This window comes from Lissotriton vulgaris, chromosome 10, assembly GCF_964263255.1.
Source record: "Lissotriton vulgaris chromosome 10, aLisVul1.2, whole genome shotgun sequence".
Classification (NCBI taxonomy): Eukaryota; Metazoa; Chordata; class Amphibia; order Caudata; family Salamandridae; genus Lissotriton; species Lissotriton vulgaris.
In genome coordinates this window covers 199,061,608-199,085,338 of record NC_141698.1, presented here as the reverse complement: position 1 = coordinate 199,085,338, position 23,731 = coordinate 199,061,608, and the positions used below count along the sequence as shown (strand labels likewise).

Below are 23,731 nucleotides of genomic sequence, written 5' to 3'. Positions count from 1 at the left end.
GATTGACTGGCTGCTCAAGTCACTCACGACCTGCTGCGACACGACCACCACAAGGCCAGGCCTCAGGCCTGACCACGGCCATGCTGTTTTGGCTTGTGGTGCTGTTGTGCTAGGGAGAGCGGGCCGGCGGGAGACGGAGTCGGGACCAAAGACTTGTCCGCGTGGCACTGGCAGGTCAGGTGGCAGCTGCAGACCAGTAATTAATTATTAAAATTTTTATGGGCAAAAGCCGGGGGAGCAGCGCGCCAGGCCAGCCAACACACGCAGTCCGTCCTGTCCCCTGCGCGCGCGCCGAGAGAGAAGGTGTCAGTTGGCACTGGTGCGCCGCGCGTCACCGTCACTTGCTTGCCCTGCCCGGCCGAAGCACGGCTCGTGGATTGGCCAAGAATGTTCCCCAGGGCCGTCATTGGTAGCGCTCAAGATTGACGGCCCTGGGGACCCACTGAGGACCCGCAGACCCGCACCCCGCTCTTCTACCCCCACACGCCATAATAATCCTAGGGTGTGCGCCGCTCTGCTAACCAACCTGAACGCAACACAACAACAACAGGCATCAGCAAATGCAAACATCAGCAGGCCTGGTGTGGTGGCCAGAGGTGCGCTTCGGCTTCGCTTCACTTGTACAGTCAGTGCATGTGCACCGTGCACTGAGTTGAGTCCAGACCACATGATTACAAAAAAATGCCGCCCTCAACATTTTGCCGCCCTAGGCGGCCGCCTAGTCCTGCCTAATGGCAGAAACGGCCCTGCCCCGGGCAGGCCTTTGGGTAGTTTTTTTAATGTATTTATAATTGGGAATGGGGGCTGTGTGGCCCCCTTCCCTGGCCACTTCTGGCCCGAGGACCCCATCCCCTGGGGCCTGGCCTCTCGTTTGGGACCGTGGGGGAGCCCCAATGCCCCCACGGTCCCAGCTGGCTCCCCGCCTCCTGCGGGAGCCGGCATTGGTTTTGTACACGGGGAGCTGCTAAGATTCTGCTCCCCTTATGGAAAAGCAATGTGGTTTGAATTTTGGAAGAGAGCAGGTTTCTGCCTCTCTCTTCCAAAATCCAAACCACAGTTTGCTATGACAGGGCGCGATCCACGAGGCTCCCGCCCTGCCATAGCAAACTGCAGAGTCCCGGGAGTGGGCACCTCGGGACACTGCTGGAGCCGGCTTTGGGGGGGGTGGTGGTCCCCAGGGCCATCACAGGCTGCAGGAGGGGGGACGTGCGGCCCCTCTCCCAACATCTGAACAGCCCAGGGGAGGTGGTGGTCCCCAGGACTCGGGGGTAGTGCCCCGGGAGGTGGCAGTACCTGGGGCATGTGGGGGGGACTCAAGCTCCCCCACACAGGTATATTTTTTAAAAAAAGAAGCGGGTGGCGTTCCCCGGGGCTGCAGGTGGACAGTGTGCCCCCTGCGATTATAATTGAGAGCGGGGGTGGTGGTCCCCGGGGCAGTGTGATGAGAATTGCCCCCCCCCACATTTTTTTACTGCCTCCGGCCCCGCCCAGTGGCTTCAATTAAAAGTAGCGTGTGAGCCCACGCTTTGTTTTTTCTTTTTTTCTTTTTTCCCAGCCGGATTTGCGCACCCAGTGTGAATTCGGATGACTGTTTTTTTTTTTTTTAATGCTTTTTTGGGCCCAGGCGGTCCTTGTGGGACCCCCTGAGCAAGCCTACGGGGTCAGGGTGTTTCTACCTTGCCCCCTTTCATGTTTTGCTCGTTTATGTCTCTTTTCTTCTTTGGTTCTACTGAGGCACAAGATGACTGCCAACACTTCCTGATTTGAAGTGTCGACAGCCAATTAGAATGCAGCTTGTGATCGGCAGGGTGCGCGGATCCTCCGTGCCTCTATATATCAAAACCTTTATTTTTTTATTTTCTCAGCAACTACTGAACGGATCTACACCATTTAAGAAAGAGTGCCTTCTGAACCAAGCCCTACCTTTTTGCCAAATTTGGTGTAATTCCGTTCAGCGTTTCGAGCTGTAGCCGTGTCTAAAGTTTCCTATGGGAAATTGATTTTTCCACCTTTTTTCTTGAATTTCTCAAAAACTACTGAACGGATTTACACCATTTAACAAAAAAAGAGTTCTTTATGAAACAATGGCTACCTCTTTGCCAAATTTGGTGTAATTCCGTTTAGCAGTTCGGGCTGTGGGCGTGTCTAAAGTTTCCTATGCGAACTAACATGGAGAAAACACGTTTTGGGACCCCCCTTTTTTCTCGCCCACCCCCGCTTGCCGAATCACCCTGAAACTTTCTAGATAGGAGCCGACAGGAGCGCCCCATGAGTTTTAAAAATTTCGCGAAGATTCGTCATCCGGCGCCAAAGTTATTGGGAAAACAAAAAATGCTTTTTGAATAGAAACAAAGTCCTAACTATAACTACCTACTGGCGACCGCCAGTAGGAGAGATTATCTATCTGTCTATCTGTCTGTCTATCTATCTGTCTATCTATCTGTCTATCTATCTGTCTATCTATCTGTCTATCTATCTGTCTATCTATCTGTCTATCTGTCTGTCTGTCTGTCTGTCTGTCTGTCTGTCTGTCTGTCTGTCTGTCTGTCTCTCCCTCCCTCGGTCCTTCCCTGAAAGTTTGGGGGGGATACAATAAGCGGGGGCCGAGATAAAAGGGGGGTCCCAAAACGCGTTTTCCCCATGTTAATTTCCATAGGGCGGTCGATTTCACTTTTAGCCCGAACGGCTGAATGGATTTACACCAAACTTGGCAAAATTGTAGGGACTGGTAGCCCGATGTGCCTTTGCTATGTCTCAAGATATGTGCTCCAGTGGATTTTGAGTAATTTAGGTTCAAAAAAATATATATATCTATAGCAGCGCACCAGTGCGCGCACCAGGGAGCGCTCCGGGCGCGTGACGCGAGGTGCGCATGGAAAGCTGATTGGCTCTCGGGTGTCTGTAAACATTCCAAACAGTCCAGAGCGGTCGCCATCTTGTGTCTCGGTAAAATCGAGACATAAGAGGTGGCTAAAACAAAGTGGGAACTGACCATAAGGCGTCAGGGATAGACCCCTTTGACCCCCTAGGTTTGATGTGGGGGCTATAAAAGGGCCCCGCGGGGCATTTAAAATATTTTTTTTTTTCGTTTTGCGCGGGGGAAGCGCTCGGTGCGCGCACCAGGTAGCGCACCGGGGAGCGTAAAATGAGGGAAAAAGATGACAGAGTTTTAAAAAAATGAAGTTTTCATTTAGAAATTGGAGGTAGTTCTTAAAAGAACTTTTTTTTTCTTCTTTTTGTTGTTTTATATATTTTTTGTGTTTTTGGAACTTTTTGAACTTTTTTTGGCTTTTCAAAACAGTTTTATATTTTTTTTGTATTTTTTAGGGGGAGAAACAAAAAAAGGGAATTGAAACTGGCTCAACTGGAGCAAAAAAACAAAAAACCCAAAAAATGATTTCTTTTTGGGGCACTTGTGATTATCACCTGCAAGGACGATGAGCTTAATACTTTGTTCCCCATAGGAGATAAGCTTGCCACAAGCAGTGCAAGTAATTTTAAAATCAGCAAATCTCGGCTGAATGCAAGGCATCACCTCAGATGTTTCTGGTTGCGAGGAAGTGGGTTGGTTTTTTTGGGAGGGGGTCCTTGATGACTGGGGGAGGTTACTGGCCAGTTCCCGGAACTCTGCACGAGAGTAGTTGTTTGGATGCTTTCTTGTCATGTGCCGAATCATGGTATAGTTACCAAAAGAATATTTCTTGTTTGGGTTGCCCCGTGAAAGTTCATCATTGCAGATGAGGCAAGTCACCTTGGGAGCATTCACCTTTTTTTTCCCCTCTGGAATTGAAAAAAACTGCCAAACAATGTGTGGTTTGGGTTTGTAAGGTGTATTTTCTTCTGGCAGCCATCTTCTTCTCCCCTCCTCCTCTTCCTCTTCCTCCTCCTCCTGTTCTTGACCACCAATATAATTTGGAGCTGGTCCTCTTGGTGGTGGTGGTGGTGGTGGTGGGGCAGATGCACCAGCTGATGCTACTACTGAAGCCATTATTTGGAGCAAAAAAGTAGAGAGAGCAACAAACAGGTCTTCCTCAGTCAAAGGACAAAGTCAGAATAAGGAAAAAAGGTGGGGTCTTTCATCATTTAGAAAAAAAAACTGTCCTGAACCAATGAGAAGTGTTATTTTCAGGTCACAAGACCAGGGGCTTCATCATTATGAAACTAAAACTGTTATGAACCAATGAAAAGTGTTATTTTCTGCTCACATGACCCGACGCGCTTACGCTACGCGCACGGGGGCGCGCAGCGTAAGCGCGTCGGAAGTTTACATTTTGCGATCGTATTCGCTCGAGTACTTCCGGGTGCGCTTACGCCGTGCGTATCACGCGGTCGCGGCTACGCGATACGTCACGATCATGTTTTCGTTTGCGATATTGGCGCTCACGAGACGCTCCCCGGAGCGCGCCCGGGGGCGCTTTTCAGAAATACGCTTTTCGGGGCGCACTCCGGGGCGCGCTCTGGGAGCGCTCCCCCCAAAAATTAAAAAAAAAAAATGGGATAATTGTAGAGACAGGTAGCCCTATTCTGAAGTGGTTTGTAAAAAAATTAACTTTATAAAAATATGTATTGTGCTACATTGGGCTTAATATATGTTAGAGCCAAAATGTAGCCCAAATGTAGCCCAAAGTAGCCCAATGTAGCCCAAAGATGGCCACCAGAGATCAAAAATTGTAAATGTAGCCCAAAATTCAACTAGATGTAGCCCAACTGTAGCCCAATGACAGAATGTACCAGAGTGTTAAAAAGAACAACTAGAGTGCTAACAGTCTTATTTATAAAGTGAAACTTATAGTTAGGAATTAGCATTAAAAAAACCTTTGAAATTCACTGAAAAAAACCATAGGTTTCACACCAGTTATAGTTAGGAATTAGCATTTAAAAAACCTATTAAATTCACTGAAAAAACCATAGGTTTCACACCAGTTATAGTTAGCTGGAAATTTTACTGATATAAAACCATTGAAATTCCCACGTTATAGTTAGTCGGACTCACTATAACTTGCGCGTGCAATGCACTGCTGATGACATCACATATTACATCACTCATGACATGGTCAGTGACATCACTCATGACATCACTGATGACACCATCCAGTGAATATGTGTCTTTCTGAAAAATAAATATTAGTGAGTTATGTTTAAATATTTAAATACATATATTAGTGTTTCACTTTGTGTATAAGTGGCTACATGTGTTGATAAGTAGCTACATGCGTATGTATATGGGTTATTTGATATTTTTAGTAGTATCAGTATGAGTGTCTATATGGTTTGGTGGAGGTATTACTTAGCACATAGATGCATGAGTGACTGACTCTTTGTATGTGTTTTGAAGACAGCATATGTACAGGACTGTATGGGTGGATGAGTGTCTATATGTGTTTGTTAGTGAGTGAATGACTGTCTCACTAGTGTCTTTATCAGTAACTACATATGTTTTAATCTAGTATATATGAATATTGATGTATATAAGTGAGTATATGTGAGAGTAAGAGATTGTAAGATTTCCTGTTTAAATAAGTATGTGTTTCTATAAGTGATTGTTTAAGAGAATAAATATGTATAATTTTCAGTAGAAGTAAGGTGGAAGTGTGTGTATAACTCTATATTCAAATAAATGGTTGTTCAATAGTTTATTTGCACGTGTGAATATGTGTGTGAGTAACTTTTGGATGAATGTCGGTGTGTAACAGGATGTATAGGTGTATCTCTTCATATGATGAGTGAGTATATGTATGAGTGACTATATAGAACTGTTGGTGAATGAGTGGATGTGTATATAGATAGTGGAAGTACAGAATTGCTTGTTGTAACTGATATAGGTATGTCCATTTTTTAAAAATTTCAGTTTCTATTTTTGAATATGTGTCTCAAGGGTTACTTTACACTGAGAGGAGGTCTGTGACTGTGTCACAAGGATGGTGTCATCAGTGATGTCATGAGTGATGTCACTGACCATGTCATGAGTGATGTAATATGTGATGTCATCAGCAGTGCATTGCACGCGCAAGTTATAGTGAGTCCGACTAACTATAACGTGGGAATTTCAATGGTTTTATATCAGTAAAATTTCCAGCTAACTATAACTGGTGTGAAACCTATGGTTTTTTCAGTGAATATATATATATATATATATATATATATATATATATATATATATATATATATATATATATATATATATATATATATATATATATATATATATATATATATTCAAAAATTAGGTTATGTGTTTTTTCCTTTTTTACCCACATTCAAACTCGAATGAAACTAAAAACCTAGTGAACGAGCAAAAGAGTCTTAAATAGAATATCCTGCAAGAAAATGTGATGTTCAGTAACAAGGCTTATTTTCCTATGATAACAGCTAATATAACGGACATTGCAATTATATCACGTTTTCAATTATAAAAGCACAGTTTGAAAAGAGGCTACTAATATTGAGATTTACTTGTGAAGTAGTTGAGGTGGTGTCAGTCTTTCACCCCTTCTCCCCCCTATATTACTTTACCACTCCTTGTTTCAGCTCACCAGAAAGAACCCACCCCACAGATTTCAAATGAATTCTCTGTATAGAATGTGGTTATTCCCCTTTCAAACATTGTGAAGGATGACCTTTATGCATGCAAACCCCTTGCCTGCATAATGTATAGAATTCCTGCACTGGTGATGTTCAAACTAGACCATGACTACTCTTATAAACGTTGGTTCTAAGAAACCAGTCCAACCTACTCGTCTTTTGGTTTCGAGTGGTATAGTGGTTCACTTTACTTGATAACCCCGGTTTTAAATACTGTTAATTTGTATCTAGCTTCGTACACTTACTTATCAGTGGTGTAATTGTTGGGTCTGTTTATGAAAAAAATAGGTGTAGTCATCGCTCTTGTTTCCTGATTACAAAAATGAAATTTAATAGCTTTCCTGGCTGCCCCAGTACATTCTCTTGCGAAAAAATATTAACACTCCATATTGTTTTTCACTGTGGAATTCCCTCGGCATTCAACTTGACTTTACAGATTGTATTAACATGCACGACTTTCTATTTTTTCCGAAATATCTTTAAGTATCGTGTAAAAATCACCCCAGGATTTATTATAGGTAATTTCTGTATATTTATATTCAGTTATCCATCCTAACTAGGTCAAAGTAACAAGGACGAATGTCTGAAAATAAAGTCAGACTGTGGTTTTTCACTGATCAACAAGGTCTTGTCAGGGTACTTTGCATTAGATCATTACTTTATGAATTGTCCAAGTATTTGTCAATAAATTGCTATCACTGCCAAGATTTTAACAGCCTATAAGTGCAGTACCAATTTGACTATTTTGTAGCAGAGAGCCTTGTACGGAGGTTTGATATTCATTTGCAGGTTTCTTTTTTAGCCTAATGTCAACATTTTCCCCATTTCTCTTTGCAGAAAGAAATCCAGGCCATGAGTCAGTGCCATCATCCTAACATTGTGTCGTACTACACCTCGTTTGTAGTGAAGGATGAACTGTGGCTGGTGATGAAATTGCTAAGTGGAGGTGAGTAGTTCTCATTCTGGTCATAACATGTACCCTCCAGCTCCTGTTCTCATAGAGATAATGTTCTAAGGACATCTATTGAAGAGCGCTGTTGGGTATGTTTCAGTCTTTGGAATAGTTCGCCTCTTAGAGTCAATCTGAAATATTCCCCCGTGTCTAGTGATTGCTTTCCATGAGATGTGTGTGACTGCTTTTCAGTTTTGTTCACCGCATTCAGGTAACTCCTTGATTACACGTATTAGCAGGCTGCACATTCATCATGGTGTCTTTTGTTCTGCATGTTCTATTTTGTATGCTGGGGGGGGGGAGGGTATACTGTTACAATAACCAAATTCCTTTGAACATGCGATGAGAAAACGGTGAATCTGGAACCTCGTAAATCAAGTATATGGTTAACAATCTGATGGGTCGGAACTTTTGCAATAAAACATAAGAAATGAGCTCAGCAAATATTAGGCAGGGAAGTGCAGGGACAGATGTATCGGTTCAGAAGTGTTTCAGAGGGCCAGCTCGATTCGTGGCCGGTGTAGTGATATCAGCATTGCTGCCGACAGAGTGTGGGATAATGAGTAACTGTACAACACTAAACCTTCACAGCCTACAGCACCCCCTGATGGTGGGTGACAAATGCAATACACTATCATGTCCCCCTGCAGTGTTTTCTGGAAGGTGCAACATTCGTGGAGAAAAGGGGTAGAGGAGCACAAAAAATGTATCAAACCTAGTGTGCCAAATAAATTCTGATGTTCCGGGATTGACCAGAGCTAATTCAACATTGTCAGGTGTTGGTAAAGGGAGGCTACAGTCCGTATGATCCACTCAGGCAAGATCAGGCAGTTTGCTACTAGACAATAAAGCTGGAGCCTACGATAAGAAGTTTGGTAGACTGAGCTCTAAATTGTAAAGTCACATGGGCTTTTTGGGTGAACTGCTAGCCAACGAGCATTGGCAAAGCCAGTAAGTCTGGTGTGGGCTGTCAGCCTTTGTCAATACTGGTTATATGTTTTCATAGTCTTTGTAAAACTTTATTGTTTGGACAAAAGGCGGGCCATCTTCAATCTAAAAAAAAAACATTGGCAAACCCAAAAAAGGTTTTTAGTCTTAAAAAGCACAGATTACCATAGTACTCCCTGGCACTTAAAGGCACTACTTGTGCTCCTTGTGAATGAGCAGAATACCATCACTTACAGGGAAGTAAGCTATTTGTTGAAGTGGGCAGACCCATTTCTACATGCTGTGTCCTGTATGAAGTGGGTGGAAGAAAAATGTGAATGACCCAATAACAGACAAATTGATGAAGAGGGCTGGGTGAAAGCCTGTATCAGTAATTATATTACCCTTACATGTTTGTAAAATCAAAAGGTCTTGACGAACTACAGTTTGCAAAAAGCATAGTATGCAATTCCTACCCGTATGAAAGGCTGACAAATGCCAGTCTAGCTTGAAATACATCTGCGAGAGGGAAATTAAGTAAAGATGGGTGATGAACATACCTTTGCTGTAGAAGCCCACTAACTTATTGATTGAAAGTGTTGTCTGAGCAGAACAGCTAACCCACAAATGCCCTTTTTTTCTGAAGTTTTTTTTTTAAATTAAATAAACCCGCTTGCGAACAGTTGTGACTTTGTCTAATTTTAGTAATGAAATACAGTGGGTGGGCAGGGCAGTCGTTTGTGGAAGACTGCTTAACACATCTCATGGTTGTATTAATTTGTATGTCTGCAGTTTGTGGTCTTGGACAACTAGTAACCAGACTTCTGACAACAGCTCACTGTCATGCCTGTTTGAAGTCCTAGGAGGAATCGAAATTTGCCTAGCCAAGGGTAACGGTAAGTTTCAATTCTATTAAGGACAAGGAGGCAAGGATTATGCTTTTCTCTCTTCGCTACTTTAATCAAATACAAAACACAGCAGCCTTAGAAAAGCTCCAATAAAATGCTTACATCCCTAAACACAGGAAAAAGCATTTAAAAGAGAAAAAACCACAGTGCACTCCGCACCAAACTACAGCTCCCATCAGTCCACTGTAATAGTCGATAGTAATAGTCTTTCCACCATGTCCACCAAAGGCTACATAATGAGTCCCTCTTCTGTCTTCCTCCTCTTTATTCACGCGAATTACGCTCGCATCTCACTGGTCCTGTTTCGAACCGTCATTCCATAGTAGAAAAACACGATCGTGTAAGCATTGTAATAATGACTATACACTTACGATAGTCAATCAAGCACACCGCATTATATAATATGCAACACATTTCAGTTTTTGAATTGTGAACCCGGTTACTAACTGCCATACGGATGGGATCTCACACGAAGTGACCTGGGAGGGATAATCCTAGCCTCCGTGTCCTTAATAGAATTGAAACTTACCGTTGCCCTTGGCTAGGCAAATTTCGATTCTATGGCAGGGCTGGAGGCTCAGATTATGCTAGTTCAAAGCTTATTAACCACGAAATGGGCGATATCCACTACCGGTTTAAAGTAAAACCTCTTAAACGTGGAATCTGAGGACCAATCCGCAGCTCGCATTAAGTCCTCCAAACAAGCTCCTACAGAAAAAGCCTTAGAGGCCATGGCCCCTCTGGTCGAGTGAGCTCCGAACCGTTTGGTATCTATACCTGGCTCCTGCATGAGCCAGCGCATCCACCTGGCAATGGTGGGGGAAGAGACTGCTTTGTGTGGTTTTCGCAAGGCAATCAGCAATTGTCGTTCGCCCGGAGGATGAATGTCAACTGTCATCTCTTCACATGCTTTCAAACATTGGACAACACACAACTTGGGGACATCCACAAAGGCTGGATATGAAATAGTTCTTGACGCAGACTTCGTGCGACGTCCCACTGTGAACGTAACCCCGTCTGGGGAAAAAACTCTTGCAGAAACATCCAAAGCACGGACATCCGACACTCTACGGCAAGACACCAAGCACAGAGGCATAACTAGTTTGGCTGAAAGTTCCTTCAGGGATAGGTAAGTGTTAGGTTGCCATGATAGGAAAAGATTCAAAACAATAATAACGTCCTGAAGGACTGAATAACGAGGCTCAGGAGGCAACAAAAGACTAATACCTCACAAGAGTCTACAAACAAAAGGGTGTTCCCCAACCAGTGCCCCCTCCACCGGGTGAAGAGCCGCTGAAATAGCCGAATGCATTGCGTTAATGGTTCGGTATGCTAGGCCATCCGTAGCCAATTCTGTCAAAAAATTCAGAATGGGAACGACGCCCGCGACCAGGGGATCCAAGTCCTGTCAAAGACACCAACGCACCCACTTGGTCCAAGCGGATCTATAGCGCTTTGCGGTGCTGGTCGCCCAGGCTCTTGACAAAAGACCCTCAGCTGATCTTGAAAGGCCCGGGAGTGACCAGCGTCGCCGGAAAGCCTCCATGCCATGAGGTGGAGAGAACCCTGAGTGATGAGATGATGCGGCTCCTGTTCCGGATTGAGCAGAAGGTGAGGAAACCGGGGGAGTAGGATTGGAGAATCCCAAGAAAGTTCCAGAAGAACCGGAAATCAAACTTTGTACCTCCCAGAGCGGTGTCACCAGCACCAGCTCCACCTTCTGACGGCGGACCTGAGCCGCCGTTCGTACCACCATCGAGAAAGGGGGAAACGCATAAGGTCTCTCGACTCCAATCCTGGAGGAATGCATCTGTAGCTTCCGCCAGAGGGTCCGGCCTCCAACTGAAGAACCGTGGAAGCTGAAGATCCAAGCGATAATCAAACAGGTCCCCTGAGAAAGGGCCCCATAGGGCGTTCAGCCACTGGAAAACATGAACGTCCATCTTCCACTGACTGGAGTCTTGAAGGTACCTGGAGTGCCAGTTTGCCACTAGATTGGCTTGTCCCGGCAGGTACTCCGCCGTTACGGATACATGGTGAGCCAGACAGTAGTCCCAGAACTCTTTTGCAAGATCTGCTAAAGCACGGGACCGAGGACCGCCCAGATGGTTGACTTATCGAACCGCTGAGACATTGTCCATCTTCAACAGAACACACAAACTCACTGAATCTCTGGTCCAGCAGCGTACTGCTAAAGATCCCGCCAGAAGTTCCAAACAGTTGATGTGCAACTTCTGTTCTTCTGACGACCAGGCGCCACCTGTGGAGAATTCCCCGCAGCGTGTGCCCCAACCCGACCTGCTGGCGTCTGATTCTATAACCAGGTCTGGGACTGACCCAAAGATCGCCCGACCGTTCCATGCCTCCATGTGGGATAGCCACCGCAACATCGCTTCCTTCACCTCCTCTGAGTGGAACCATCTGATCGTAGGTCATTCCCTTCCTGAGATGATGAGCCTTGAGGCGCTAGAGTGCCCTGTAATGAAGGGGCCCCGGGAAGATTGCCTGAATGGAAGAGGAAAGAAGCCCCACCACTCTGGCAATCTGCCGCAGGGAAGTCTAGGCCTTGGCAAGTGTTTGTCGCAGAACATGTCGCATCTTGGACATCTTCCGCGATGTAAGACTCGAGAGACTTGGACAGAATCTGACAAAACCCAAGAATACCAACTTCTGACACGGAATGAGGACAGACTTGTCCCTGTTGATGATAAAACCAAGCCCCTGCAAGAGGGAAACTGCCCCTGCCACGACCGGCCCCTTGGTCCAGAATTTTCGTGATCGGGCCAACCGCGTCCAATAACTTATCTTTGCATGATCGCCAGGAGCGATAAATGCCTCTGCGGGGGTCCATCATGAATTTTGCGAGGAAAGTGGCCATTTTTGCGTCTAACTCTAGTGTCAAGGCCATCTTGCCCTCCAGGGTGGGCCTCTGGCATTCCCCACGCAGACACCCTCTGGCTTCCTTTTCCAAGGGCTTGCGGAGGCGACTCGCCGCAAACTTCGCCACTTTGTCCCCCGGGGCCCAGGCTGCGCGGATGGATGATCTCATCCGGATCCAGCATGCCTGAGCTGTCACGGGGTAACTCTGCAGCGGAGCTCGGCGGGTGCCAAAACCGCACTGACTCCTCGTCATACTCTGAATCTGGGGAGTTCCCACCCGGTGATGGAGGAGCCGTACTCGTAGTTACCAAGGGCTCAGGGGGCGAGGGAGGTACAGGGGTGGCGGAGGTCACCTTTGCCAAGAAAGCGTCACACAGATGCTCAAAGGCGCTCCCTTTCAATCCATGTTCTCCCTCAGGCATCCTTTCCCTGCATGGCTTCTTGGGGGCAGGGGGGCCCTCTCCTAAGGGACACGGGAGACCTGCTGGTGCTCCTAAAGGAGCTTGCGCAAGCTTTGCGCACTGCTCGACAATGCGATTAGACAGGCGCTCTTCCATGGGGCCTACCACTTCGGTTACACAGCGGTAAATGGAGCTGTCAACCACCATTATAGAATTCCTCATCATTCAGGTAGGACTGGGACTCATCCTCGTAATGGGCGTCTTGCTCCATGACTGGTAAGTATAAACCACCCCCCTGATTACTGCCCAAACTGTTGTGGGAGTCAGATAATTTTTTAGGCAGACCCAAGGACTGCAACTTTCTTTGGGGCCGGTGAAACCAGCAGAATAAGGCCGCACCAAGCCTCAAAACGCCCTGACCCTCTTTAGGAAAACCGGGCCCTACCGCCTCCCAGCGCGCCACCACACACACAAACGCTACAGTGCTATACTGCCCGCAGGCGATTTCCTGCGGTTCACACCGCAGTACGGACCCCAAGGGGAGTCTTGTAAATAAATTGGGGCAAATACAGACCCGGAGACCGGGCGTAGAAAGAGGCGGCGGGGGGCAAGGCTCCGACTCGGCAATCTCCTCAGCGCGGCTCCTCTCTGTGAAGAGAACCGCGCTGCAGAGCAGCAAGTCGGCACAGCGCCCCCTGGTGGGTTTTTATGCACCGCACCTAACCGGCGGGGAAAAGAATCGCGTTAGGATTGAAAGCGTTCCCGCGATCAACAGGGGCTCTGCGAAGGGAAAAAACACAGCGCAAACCTCCGCATTAACCACCCACCAAGAACAGCCCCCTTAAAACATTTCTAGGAACATATGAGGGAGAGAAGAAAAACAACTTAACTGGCTGCGTGAGTAGCGAAGAAAGAGGAGGAAGCCAGAAGAGGGACTCATTATCTAGCCTTTGGTGGACGTGGTGGAAGGACTATTACTATGGACTATTACAGTGGACTGATGGGATCTGTTGTTTGGTGCGGAGCGCACTGTTTTTTTTTTCTCTTTTAAATGCTTTTTCCTGTGTTTAGGGATGTAAGCATTTCATTGGAGCTTTTCTAAGGCTGCTGTGTTTTGTATTTTATTAAAGTAGCGAAGAGAGAAAAGCATAATCTGAGCCTCCGGTCCTGCCATAGAATCTCAAGGTCGGTATTCATGTGGACTTCAGACCGACCATCTCCTCGGTAGAAATTGGTTGCCTAGAGCAAGGTAAATGGTTTGGCCATCAGTGCTTCAAACTTCTCTGCACTGGTTGCTGTGCTCCAAATCCATGTACTGCTGTCAATGCTGCTTTCAAATATAGGCCCACTTGGTCTGGCAGCATCCCCAGCAACCAACGCTGGTTGAACATTTGTGGGTGGCAGAAAGGGCTGTGTAGTCTGCGTAGATTTTGTTCTGCCCGTGCACATTCTGGCCTTATGGACTTTCAAATTCAGGGCCCTCTTGGTGTGGCTGCATCAGCAGTCAAGACTGTTATAACGCCTGTGGGTGGCTGTGTTTAGTCTCTTTAGATTGTGTTATGGGCCGTGCACCTTCTGGGCTTGCACAATTAATTTAATGTGTAACCAGGGGCGTATCTTGATCAGTAAGATTGGGGGAGGGGAGCTTCAAATTTTCCAACAATCACTCTGGCAAATAATGTTAACATACATTATGCGAGGGCAGGGCGCAGGCGAGGGGCTTAAGGGGCAGTGGAAATGAAGAATATTGTAGATTTGTAGGGGGTACTTAGTGAGATAAAACATAGTACTTTGCAAACTTACTAACATTTTTGAAGACTTCCAAAACCGAGAAAGCCAGAGTGTGTATTTTTGTCTGTAGTTACATAAAAATTCCTGGTGACATCCGACAGACCTCCCCTCATCCGACTGAAACCACGGGTATCCAACTAATTGCCAGCAAATACATTTATTAGGGGGGTGTAACTCCCCAAACACCCCCTCCGAAGCTATGCCCCTTTTTGTAACATGTCCAGTGTGTGCTTGAGTACAGACCGAACATGTGAAACTCAATCGACTGAGTGCCTGGCAACCCTAGTACTAAGCTGCTTGCCCTTCTCTGCCCAGGGATGGATCACAGTAACCGTGCATGTCTTTCTGGGGCTGGTTGCTGGACCAGTGATGAGCACATACAGCTACAGCCCGGCCTGCTATGGTTTGGAAGGAATTGTTGTTCTTACCATAGCAGGGCATGCTGAAGCCTGGGTCACTGACAATGGTGATTGTTATTTATACAGTGTGTTGCATGCTGCTGTGTGCTTGTTTGTTTGTCACTGTTAGTGTGTCATATTTGTGTATGTGTGTGCTGTCTATCTAGGTTGTCGGGGTGCTTCTGGGCTTGTCGGCGATTACCATCCGGGCCTGGCGGTGAGGGCTAGGCAACAAGGAACGGACACAGGCGGATGAACCTAAGCTACATTGGCTTCACCCCTGATGTCTGACCCGCTGGGCACTGTTGACACATATAAACTCTGACTATTAGGCAAGAGCAGGTGTTATACAGGTAGTACAATTTCTGTGCTTTGGTAAACTGACACTTATGTAGGTCATGTTTTGTAGACAGTAGTTCTGCTTCATTTTAGGTCCTGAAGAATCGCATGTCAATGAACTTTTAGCAAGAAACATGTAGACCATATTTCTTACACCTTAGTACTGTCTCGTACGCGGAAACCTAAGTTCCAGCGAATGCCGACTAATCTTGTTTTTAGTTGAGGCAAAGGACCACCTGAATAAAGTTGTTTTCCGGTACCTCTTGCTTCATTTTACCCTCACTTACACAGTCTACACTGCCCTGGCCCCACACCCCCACTTCACCCAAAGGCAGTTGGATAAAAGGATCTCTGCCAAAGCGCCCCTCTGAGGTGTTGCCCGTTGGGAATTGCACCGCCGACCCAACGAGGAGCATTGCCTATGATGAAGCAGGACACCCGCAAGGGTGTGTGAGGCTATTATATCCAACATAATGAATACCCTGGGGTAGTTCTCCACTGCCCCCCCCAACACTTTAGTGACCTTTAGACCCTCCAGGAAATGCCCAGTCCCCTTTTGCTTACCTCATTGTCGAGGGCACCGACTGTGGCTGGACCTTCCACTCCCCCTTTGAGTGGTAATCTTAGCCCTCTGGATCACAACGATCCCCACTCTCCCCTATATTGTTGAACTTTCAGATCTGCCCAGTAGTGTGGCTGTTTACAAGTTGAGCCTTTATCTCTGTGCCTGTCTATGATGCAGCCTGTGTCTGTGAACAGGTGTTTTTGTCAGTCTGCAGGAGTCGGGTATACACATGGAGCAGCAATATAGGAATTGAACAGATTCGCATCAATCTAACCACTAAGCAAAATGTACATTAATGTTTCTTTTTTTGAAATGGGCAAAAAACATTTTTGGGGAGAGGTTGTGGAAACTAACAAAATGTTCATTGTGTAAGCATTGTGGATTTAAGATGAATGTGTGAATTACTGCAAAGCCTTGGAAAGTCTGGTAATAGAAAGGTGTACGCATTACTTCCATTGCTTGGTATTGGTGGTCTGTTATTGATTAACCCCTTAGGTGCTGCCGTCGGCCAATGGTCGTCACGGGCACTACCTCCCCAGTGCTGCGTGCGACCGTTGGACGTCCATTTCAGCACCGTATAATGGACAGCGCAGCACTGGGGAGGTATGTTTACAAGCTCCTAAGGTGTTAAGGAGCCTGTATTATGCAATTATCTGTGCTATGCACCAGGTTTATTTTTTTTAGAACTTTTATTGATTTTCTGAATATAGAACAGGCACATGTACACAAAACTAGCGCTTTGACTCGCAGGAGTCTCTGCTAAGCCAGAAGTACAGTATACACATTTGCCCCTTCGAATCACCCAGTCTTGCCAGTATGCACCAGTTTTAAGCATATATTGTTTTACTTTTTTAGCATGAATCTGATTACAAAACGTGCCACAGCGCTATACGATTATTGTTGGTTTGGGGCATGAGTAATTTCATATTGAACGATATAGAAACACAAGGTATTTTATTTGGGAACAGTCAAAGCAGAACACGTAATGTTTTAGAGAGGCCATGTCTGCAGCACTCCCAGCTTGTGGGTGACAAGGGCAGTACACCATACTGTCCCCAGGCAGTGTTTTGTAGTAGGAGTAATTGATACTCGTGGAAAAAAGGGTGGAGGAGCACAAAATATGTATCAAACCTAGTGGGTCCAAATAAATTCTGATGTCCCAGGATTGGCAGGAGCTAATTCAACACAGATAGGTGTTGGTAAAGAAGGAGGTTTCAAGTCCTTATGATGATCCATTAGGGTAAGAGCAGAGAGTTTACTACTGGAAAACAAGCATTTGCAATGCAATATGTCTCACATTTACGGGAGTTTGAGCTATTGGCATTTGCAATGCCAGTAGCTTAAACTCTCGCTAATGCAAGACCTATTGCAGAGCATATTTTATGTCAAAGCACCCCATGCTGCGCTTTGTTAATGGAGGCCTCACCCCTTTCTTTAGATAAGCCTCCTCAAGCCTCCTCTAAAGAAAAGGGCGTGGCCAACAGAGTGAAACCTTGGCAAGGGGGCTTTGACAGAAGAAAAGCATCTGAGAGGGTGGCCGTGCGAGAGAGAGGGCATAGGTGTTATTCCCACTTCTTTCATGTATTGAAGGGCAGAGGCTACCATCCCATCTTAGACTTGCGCTTTCTCAATTATGTCCACCAGAAACAGGAGTTCAAAATGCTCATGTTGGCTCAAGTTATGTCTGCCATGGATCCCGGAGACTGGCTGGCAGCGTTGGATTTGCTGGATACTCATCTTAATACCCAGTCCTGCCTGCCCACAAACATTGTCATTTGCACGGTTTCTAATTTAAAAGCTTGCTGTTCCGTACACTGTCTCAACAGTAGAGACACGGACCTGCCCTTCTTCCGCAGTGGTGCAGGCTTCACGGCTGGACGGGCGTAACAATATTTTCCATTTGTGCCCCAAACAAAGCCTCACTCGCCAGCAACCTGCATTCAGTTTTGTGGCAAAACTGGCAATTACATCAGCAATACTCTTCCTTGCCCAAAATGTTTCAGATAGCCAATATCCTTGATCACGGGCTGACTTGATGGCATCTCAATCACTGCAGACCACTCATTTTTTCACAATCCTTTTATTGCCCTCTAGTGGGCCTCACAGTGGGGTCAGAGGAGGCCTCACCAGGTTCTACGCGGTCTGCTCCGGCCACACTCCGGTAGCGTCTCATTGATCTGATTCTGTATCCGGGTCAATGCCTGTTGTGCAGACAAAACCTTCTGCGACATTGGACCTGAAGTTGATGCCTTTGGCGCTGCCGGTGACCTCTAGTGGCCCCAGCCAGATACTAGATGACCCGGAGTTGCTCGATTTCCACTCTGGTGCTGACGGACCCCAGAGGTTCTACATCAATGCCTGTGCATTTTGATGAAGTTTCAGGCCTGGGTGAGGATTGGGAGGCATCTATGGACCCTTTAGAACAACATGTAGAAGTTTCTGTGTAGCAGTTGGACTAGTATGAGGATCTTGGAAAAGCCAGTGGATTGGACACAGCTCCAGATACTGATATGCTCTCTCCACCAAAAGTGGCTATGGAGGAGGTGGCATCTCATGTCGTGGTGGTGAAGAGGGCAGCAGAGGTCCTTGTCCTGGAGCTGGCTTTGGGGCAGGTTGGGACTAATCTTGTGACCGAGGCGCTTCGGCCTTGGGCTTCCACGTCCAAGCCCCTTATATGAAGCAGTAACAGATGTGCTTTTAGGCACGTGTTACAAGCCTAGCACAGGGCTCCTGTTAACAGGACGAGTGCACGCCGCTATCGTCTTGCACGGGGTGATCCACGGTTCCTCAGACAACATACCACCTCTGAAAGCTTGGTAGTTTAGGCTTTAGCGTCTCATAGCGCATTCCCTTCCTTTCCTCCGGGTAGGGAATGCAAGAGGCTGGACGCACTTGGATAGAAGATGTTCTCTTCTACCAGCCTGGTATTGCGGTTAGTGAAAAGCAAATGCTTATCAGGCTGTTTCATGCACACTCTTTGGGAAACGGTTGCACAAGTGATGCCACAGGTCCCAGAGGAGGCCCACTCCATGCTCTTCCAGGCAGTGAAGGATGGGAGAGATGCAACAAAATTTTCCATCCGGTGTGGCTTAGACACGACTGACTGCCTGGGCTGAGTGGTTTCGTAGATGGTGGCCATACAGCGCCACACCTGCTGAGAACATCTGGCTTCTCTGGTGATGTCCAGGCTAACCTCCTGGACATGCCCTTTGACTTGACTCGTCTTTTTGGTGAGAAAGTGAACTCTGCCTTGGAGCACTTCAAGGAATCTCGTGCCACGGCCAGATCATTGGGCCGCTTTGTTACGCCTCATGGCAAGTCTAGCTTTCTCTCCTTTCGTAGCAATGGAAGTTGTTTTCAACCACGTCCACTATATCCCAGCCATCGACCTGCTCAGCCTCCCCAAATTGTGCGAGGACACTGTTCATTCCGACCTCGGAATGGTAACCAGAAGTCATCTGCCACCCAGCCCTCGGCAGCTGCAGCCTCCAAGCATTCCTAGTTTGGTTCTGCAAGACCATGTTACCCCAATCGGAAGGAGAATTCAACACCATCTCCTCCACTGGAGGTCCTTTAACCTCATACAAATGGGCATTGCAGATCATTCAGGAAGGCTATTCTCTTCCTTTTCCTTCTTTTCCACCAGCTCAAGAATGGCTTGTGGAGGATCATCTATCATTACTCTCAGAGGAATTTACAGTTCTCCTGGCCAAGGGAGCAATAGAAAAGGTTCAGATTTCAGAAGTAGGCAGTGATTGTTCTTTTTTGGTATCTGAAAGTAGCAGCAAAGGGTTGCGGTCCATTTTGGACCGTCGGACCGTAAATCTCTTCCTCAAAAAGGAGACATTCAAGATGCTCACTTTGGCTCAGGTCTTGTCTGCCCTAGACCAAGGAGACTGGCTGGTAGCCTTGAACTTGCAGAATGCGTATTTTCACATCCCATCCGCTTGCCCACTGGCGTTACCTGCGGTTCAGGGTAGGCCAGGAGCACTTTCAATTGACTGTGCTTCCATTTGGCCTTTAGCCCTAGAGTCTTCACTAAGGTGATGGCTGTTGTTGCAGCTCATCTGCGTAGTTTGGAGGTATCAGTCTTCCCCTATCTTGATGACTGGCTGTTGAAGGCTCTTACGCCCCAGGCAGTCTCCCACCTTCAGACTACGGCAAACCTCCTGCATTCCCTGGGGTCTCTAAAACATGACAAAGTCACACCTGACTCCTTCTCAGATGCTCCCTTTCATCTGAGCTGTTCTGGAACTAGCAGTTTTGCGCGTAACCTCCCAAGCAGCGGGTCCTGGATATTCAGGCTATAGTACCAATGTTTAAGCCTCTTTCCTGGATTTCGGTGAGAATGGCTCGGAGGCTGCTGGGACTCGTGGCTTCCTGTATCCTGTTGGTATACCATGCCAGATGGAGTATGCAGGCTCTGCAGTAGGACCTGAAGTTCCAGTGGGCGCAGCATCAGTGGAATCTCTCCGATGTGGTCCAGATGTTGGGGCGAACTGCGAAAGATCTGCAATGGTGGTTGAGGAACTTAATTTGTGTCAGAGGCAGACCTTTCTCTCTTTCCCCCCCCCCCCCCCCCCCCCCCACCCTGCTTCCCCCGATCTCACACTAGTGACAGATATGTCACTCCTGGGATTGGGCGACCATCTGGAAGAGTTGGAGATCAGAGGACACTGGTCTCCGGCGGAGTTGAAACTCAATCACTTTGTTGGAGCTTCAGATGATTCGGTTAGCATTGAAAGCATTTCTTCCCTCTGTCGAGGGAAAGTTAGTGCAAGTGTTCACAGACCACACCCCGCCATTTGGTACTGCAACAAGCAGGGCGAGGTGGGTTTTGGAACCTTTGTCAAGAGGCCCTGCTTCTCTTGAGATGGCAGGAAAGCAGGGCATAACCCTGTTGATTAAACATCTGGCAGGTTCTCTGAACACCAGGGCAGACTAACTCAGCCATTGATGCCTAGTGGATCACAAATGGCGTCTCCATCTGGAGGTGGCCCAAGGGCTCTTTCAGCAGTGGAGAGAGCCTTAGTTAGGTCTGTTCGCCTCCGAAGAGAACGTGCAATTTCATCAGTTTAACTTGCTGGAGTTTCCAAAGCAGCTATCGCTCAGTGACTCTTTTTGTCATGAGTGGAGCTCAGGCCTCCTGTACGCCTTCCAGCCCATACCACTTCTGCCCAGAGTTACAGTTAGGACCTAGTTTCCATAGACGAAGTGTTTTTTGTGTTGCTAATAACTTTGCCGCTTTTTGATGAATGTACTGGTGACCATCAGTAGGGAATTAATATATATTATTATATATATTAATTACCTACTGGCAGTCACCGTAGGTAGTTGCAGTTAGGGCCTAGTTTCTTAAGACCAAGTGTTTACACTCACAGACCCACACACTCAGCCACTCTTGAAGGCAACAGGTTACAGTTAGGATTCAAAAGTTAAAAACCATAGAAATTCACTGAAAAAACAAAGATTACAAGGACTTTATAGTTATGCTCCGATTTCACTTGTGCAAAGCCAGAGAAATTCAGCAGTTATAGTTACTTGAGCGAACTAGAACTAATTCCCCTGCAGTGCACTGCTTATGACTTCACATATTACATCACTCATGACATTGTCAGTGACATCACTGAGGATATCTCAGATGTCATCACTGATATCATTAATTGAATGGGTTTCCTAAGAGTGTGAGTGCTAAAGATATACAGTAAGATACTGCAAGAGTTAAATGAATATACTTTCTTTACTACTGAGTGATACTATTTCTAACATATATTATATGAGTGGCTGTGTCTGTATCCATCTGTGAGTGGCAGTATTGGTAAATAAGTGGGAGTGTGTGTGGGTGAGTGCGTGGCTGTGTGATTTGTTGTATTGGTGACTGAGTGCCTGTATGGATGACTGAGTGGCTGTGTGAGCAGCTGTATGAGTGAGGAAGTGGGTGTGTGAGTGGCTGTATGGGTAAGTGTATGACTGTGTGAATGAAAAAGCAAATCAATGAATGAAGCTCCTGATGTAATAGCTTTAATTCCCAGACTTGTCATTTGTTGACTGACTAGCATGGTCAGCTGACTCAATCAAAGATAATGTAGTAGGACATTCTTGACTTTCATGTGCAGTTGAAAATCTGTCTGCTGAATTGCAGTTTCCTTGGGAAATATCAGTTATGAAACGTGAACACACACAACTCTGTTTCCCTCTGTTGCACCCTTGTATTCTGCATTTGATAGAGACCTCTAGACGCAGATTCCTTACCTTTTGAATTTCCCAGGTTTCAGGCTGGATCTGGAAGATTTTTCTTGAGCAGTATCCCTACGAGCCCGTAGGTGGTCGATCAGCTCTGCATGCGTCATCTGTGTTGTCCGCCCCGGAAGTGACTGCCGCACTACCTATATAGATGCCATCTAGGCGCACTGACATCAGTTCTTTTCTTTCTGCACCAGCCAGCGCTGATCCGGAGAAGAGCTACTCCTCAGTCACTGTTTCACTAGTTTTTTTCCCCACCATTTTATCTAGTTTGTTTGATGTTTTGTTCTCCTGGTGTGTAGGATGTCATCCAAGAAGACAGGATTCAAGCCCTGTGGAGCCTATCAATGGCTCATGTCAGTGACGGACTCACATCTCGTCTGCCTGTGATGTATGGTACACAACCAGAAGCTCTACGATACTCTACAACTCTACTCAACTGAACATCTCCCTGCTCTACGATACTCTAGAACACTCTACTCGAATGTACAACTCTCTTTTCTACTCGAACACCGTACAACACATTACTCCAGCTATGCTCTTCCACTACGTGCCCTTCCACTCCACTGTACTCTGTGCCACTTAGCACAGCTCTATGCTGTTGCACTCTACACCACTTCACGCTGCTGTACAACATGGCTAAAAGACATTGGCTAAGTGGCAAAGCCAATAGTTCTTGCATAGGTGAAACCTAATGGCTTTGCAATGCTAGTTGATTTTCCTTGCTCCTCTGAACTCCTCCCCTAGTTGCTCATGCCACCCAGCAACATTTTCTCTCCCACCCAGTCTGTCCCCTTCCATCCCCCACCCCTCCCAGTTGCTTAAGTTTTTATTTATTTTCATTCATCCCCCAACCGGCTCCCCCAAGTCTCATTTGTTTGTCATTAGTTTTGGGGGTTTTTTGGTGGGAGGGGCAGTTACTGTTTTCTGCAAGACTGTTAATTTCTTAATGCACACGTTTGAGCACATTTCATGACTTTTTTTTCGTAAGCATTTTAGTTTACTGCTCGAAGATAGAGGTCCATCATCCTGGAATAGTAAAAAAAAAATACAAAAAATAGCCGCCAAGCCATGCTGTATCTTCGCTCGTACATGGTGATGGTAACATAATCCTTTTAGACCATAATAGCATCAAGACATACAGGCATGTACACATCATCCTGCTTCATTTATAAACCTTAAAGTTTTTTTTTTTTTTGCCCATGCTCTTCAACATTGACAAAGAAGCAGTTTTTTTCTTGTTGCGGATGTCTGACAGCATCAGGGGAAAACATGTAACAAAGCAATTTGATCTATTATGTTTTAAAAAGAGAAGTGAATTTACTGTGCATGGTTACAATGCTTGACTGGTAAGACCTTTGGTTACAATGCTTGACTGATGAGATCTTTTTCTTAACCCTTTCGATGCTGATGACGAGCTGGGCTCGTCATGGTGCACAGTGGTCGTGTGCTGATGACGAGCCCAGCTCGTCATGAACAATGGGAATCAAGAAAAGTCAGCATCCTGGAGGATTAGCATTAGCATTCAAGGTGTTAAAATGTTTTATTGGGTTTCACAACCAATAACTAAGTAAAACATGAGGAAAGCAGCTTTGCAGTATACAAATGGTTACCAATCATATGCATAACACAAGCACATGAAGCCTATCGGGAGGTTCACCAAGGAATCCAGCGAGCACGTAACTCCACTCACTCTTAAGCTACAATACATCTAGGATATGTTGCTTTTAGGCCTTAAACATTCG

At 46.2% G+C, this 23,731-nt stretch overlaps 1 protein-coding gene across 1 annotated transcript in view; it reads left to right on the top strand.

Moving 5' to 3' along the window:
- The window catches only part of OXSR1 (oxidative stress responsive kinase 1), a 783,663-nt gene that overhangs the window by 186,663 nt on the left and 573,269 nt on the right, over positions 1 to 23,731 (top strand). Inside the window, exon 3 of the mRNA XM_086940877.1 lies at positions 7,420 to 7,528. Within this exon, the coding sequence (XP_086797003.1) occupies positions 7,420 to 7,528 (109 nt within the window). The remainder of the gene's footprint in view (positions 1 to 7,419; positions 7,529 to 23,731) is intronic.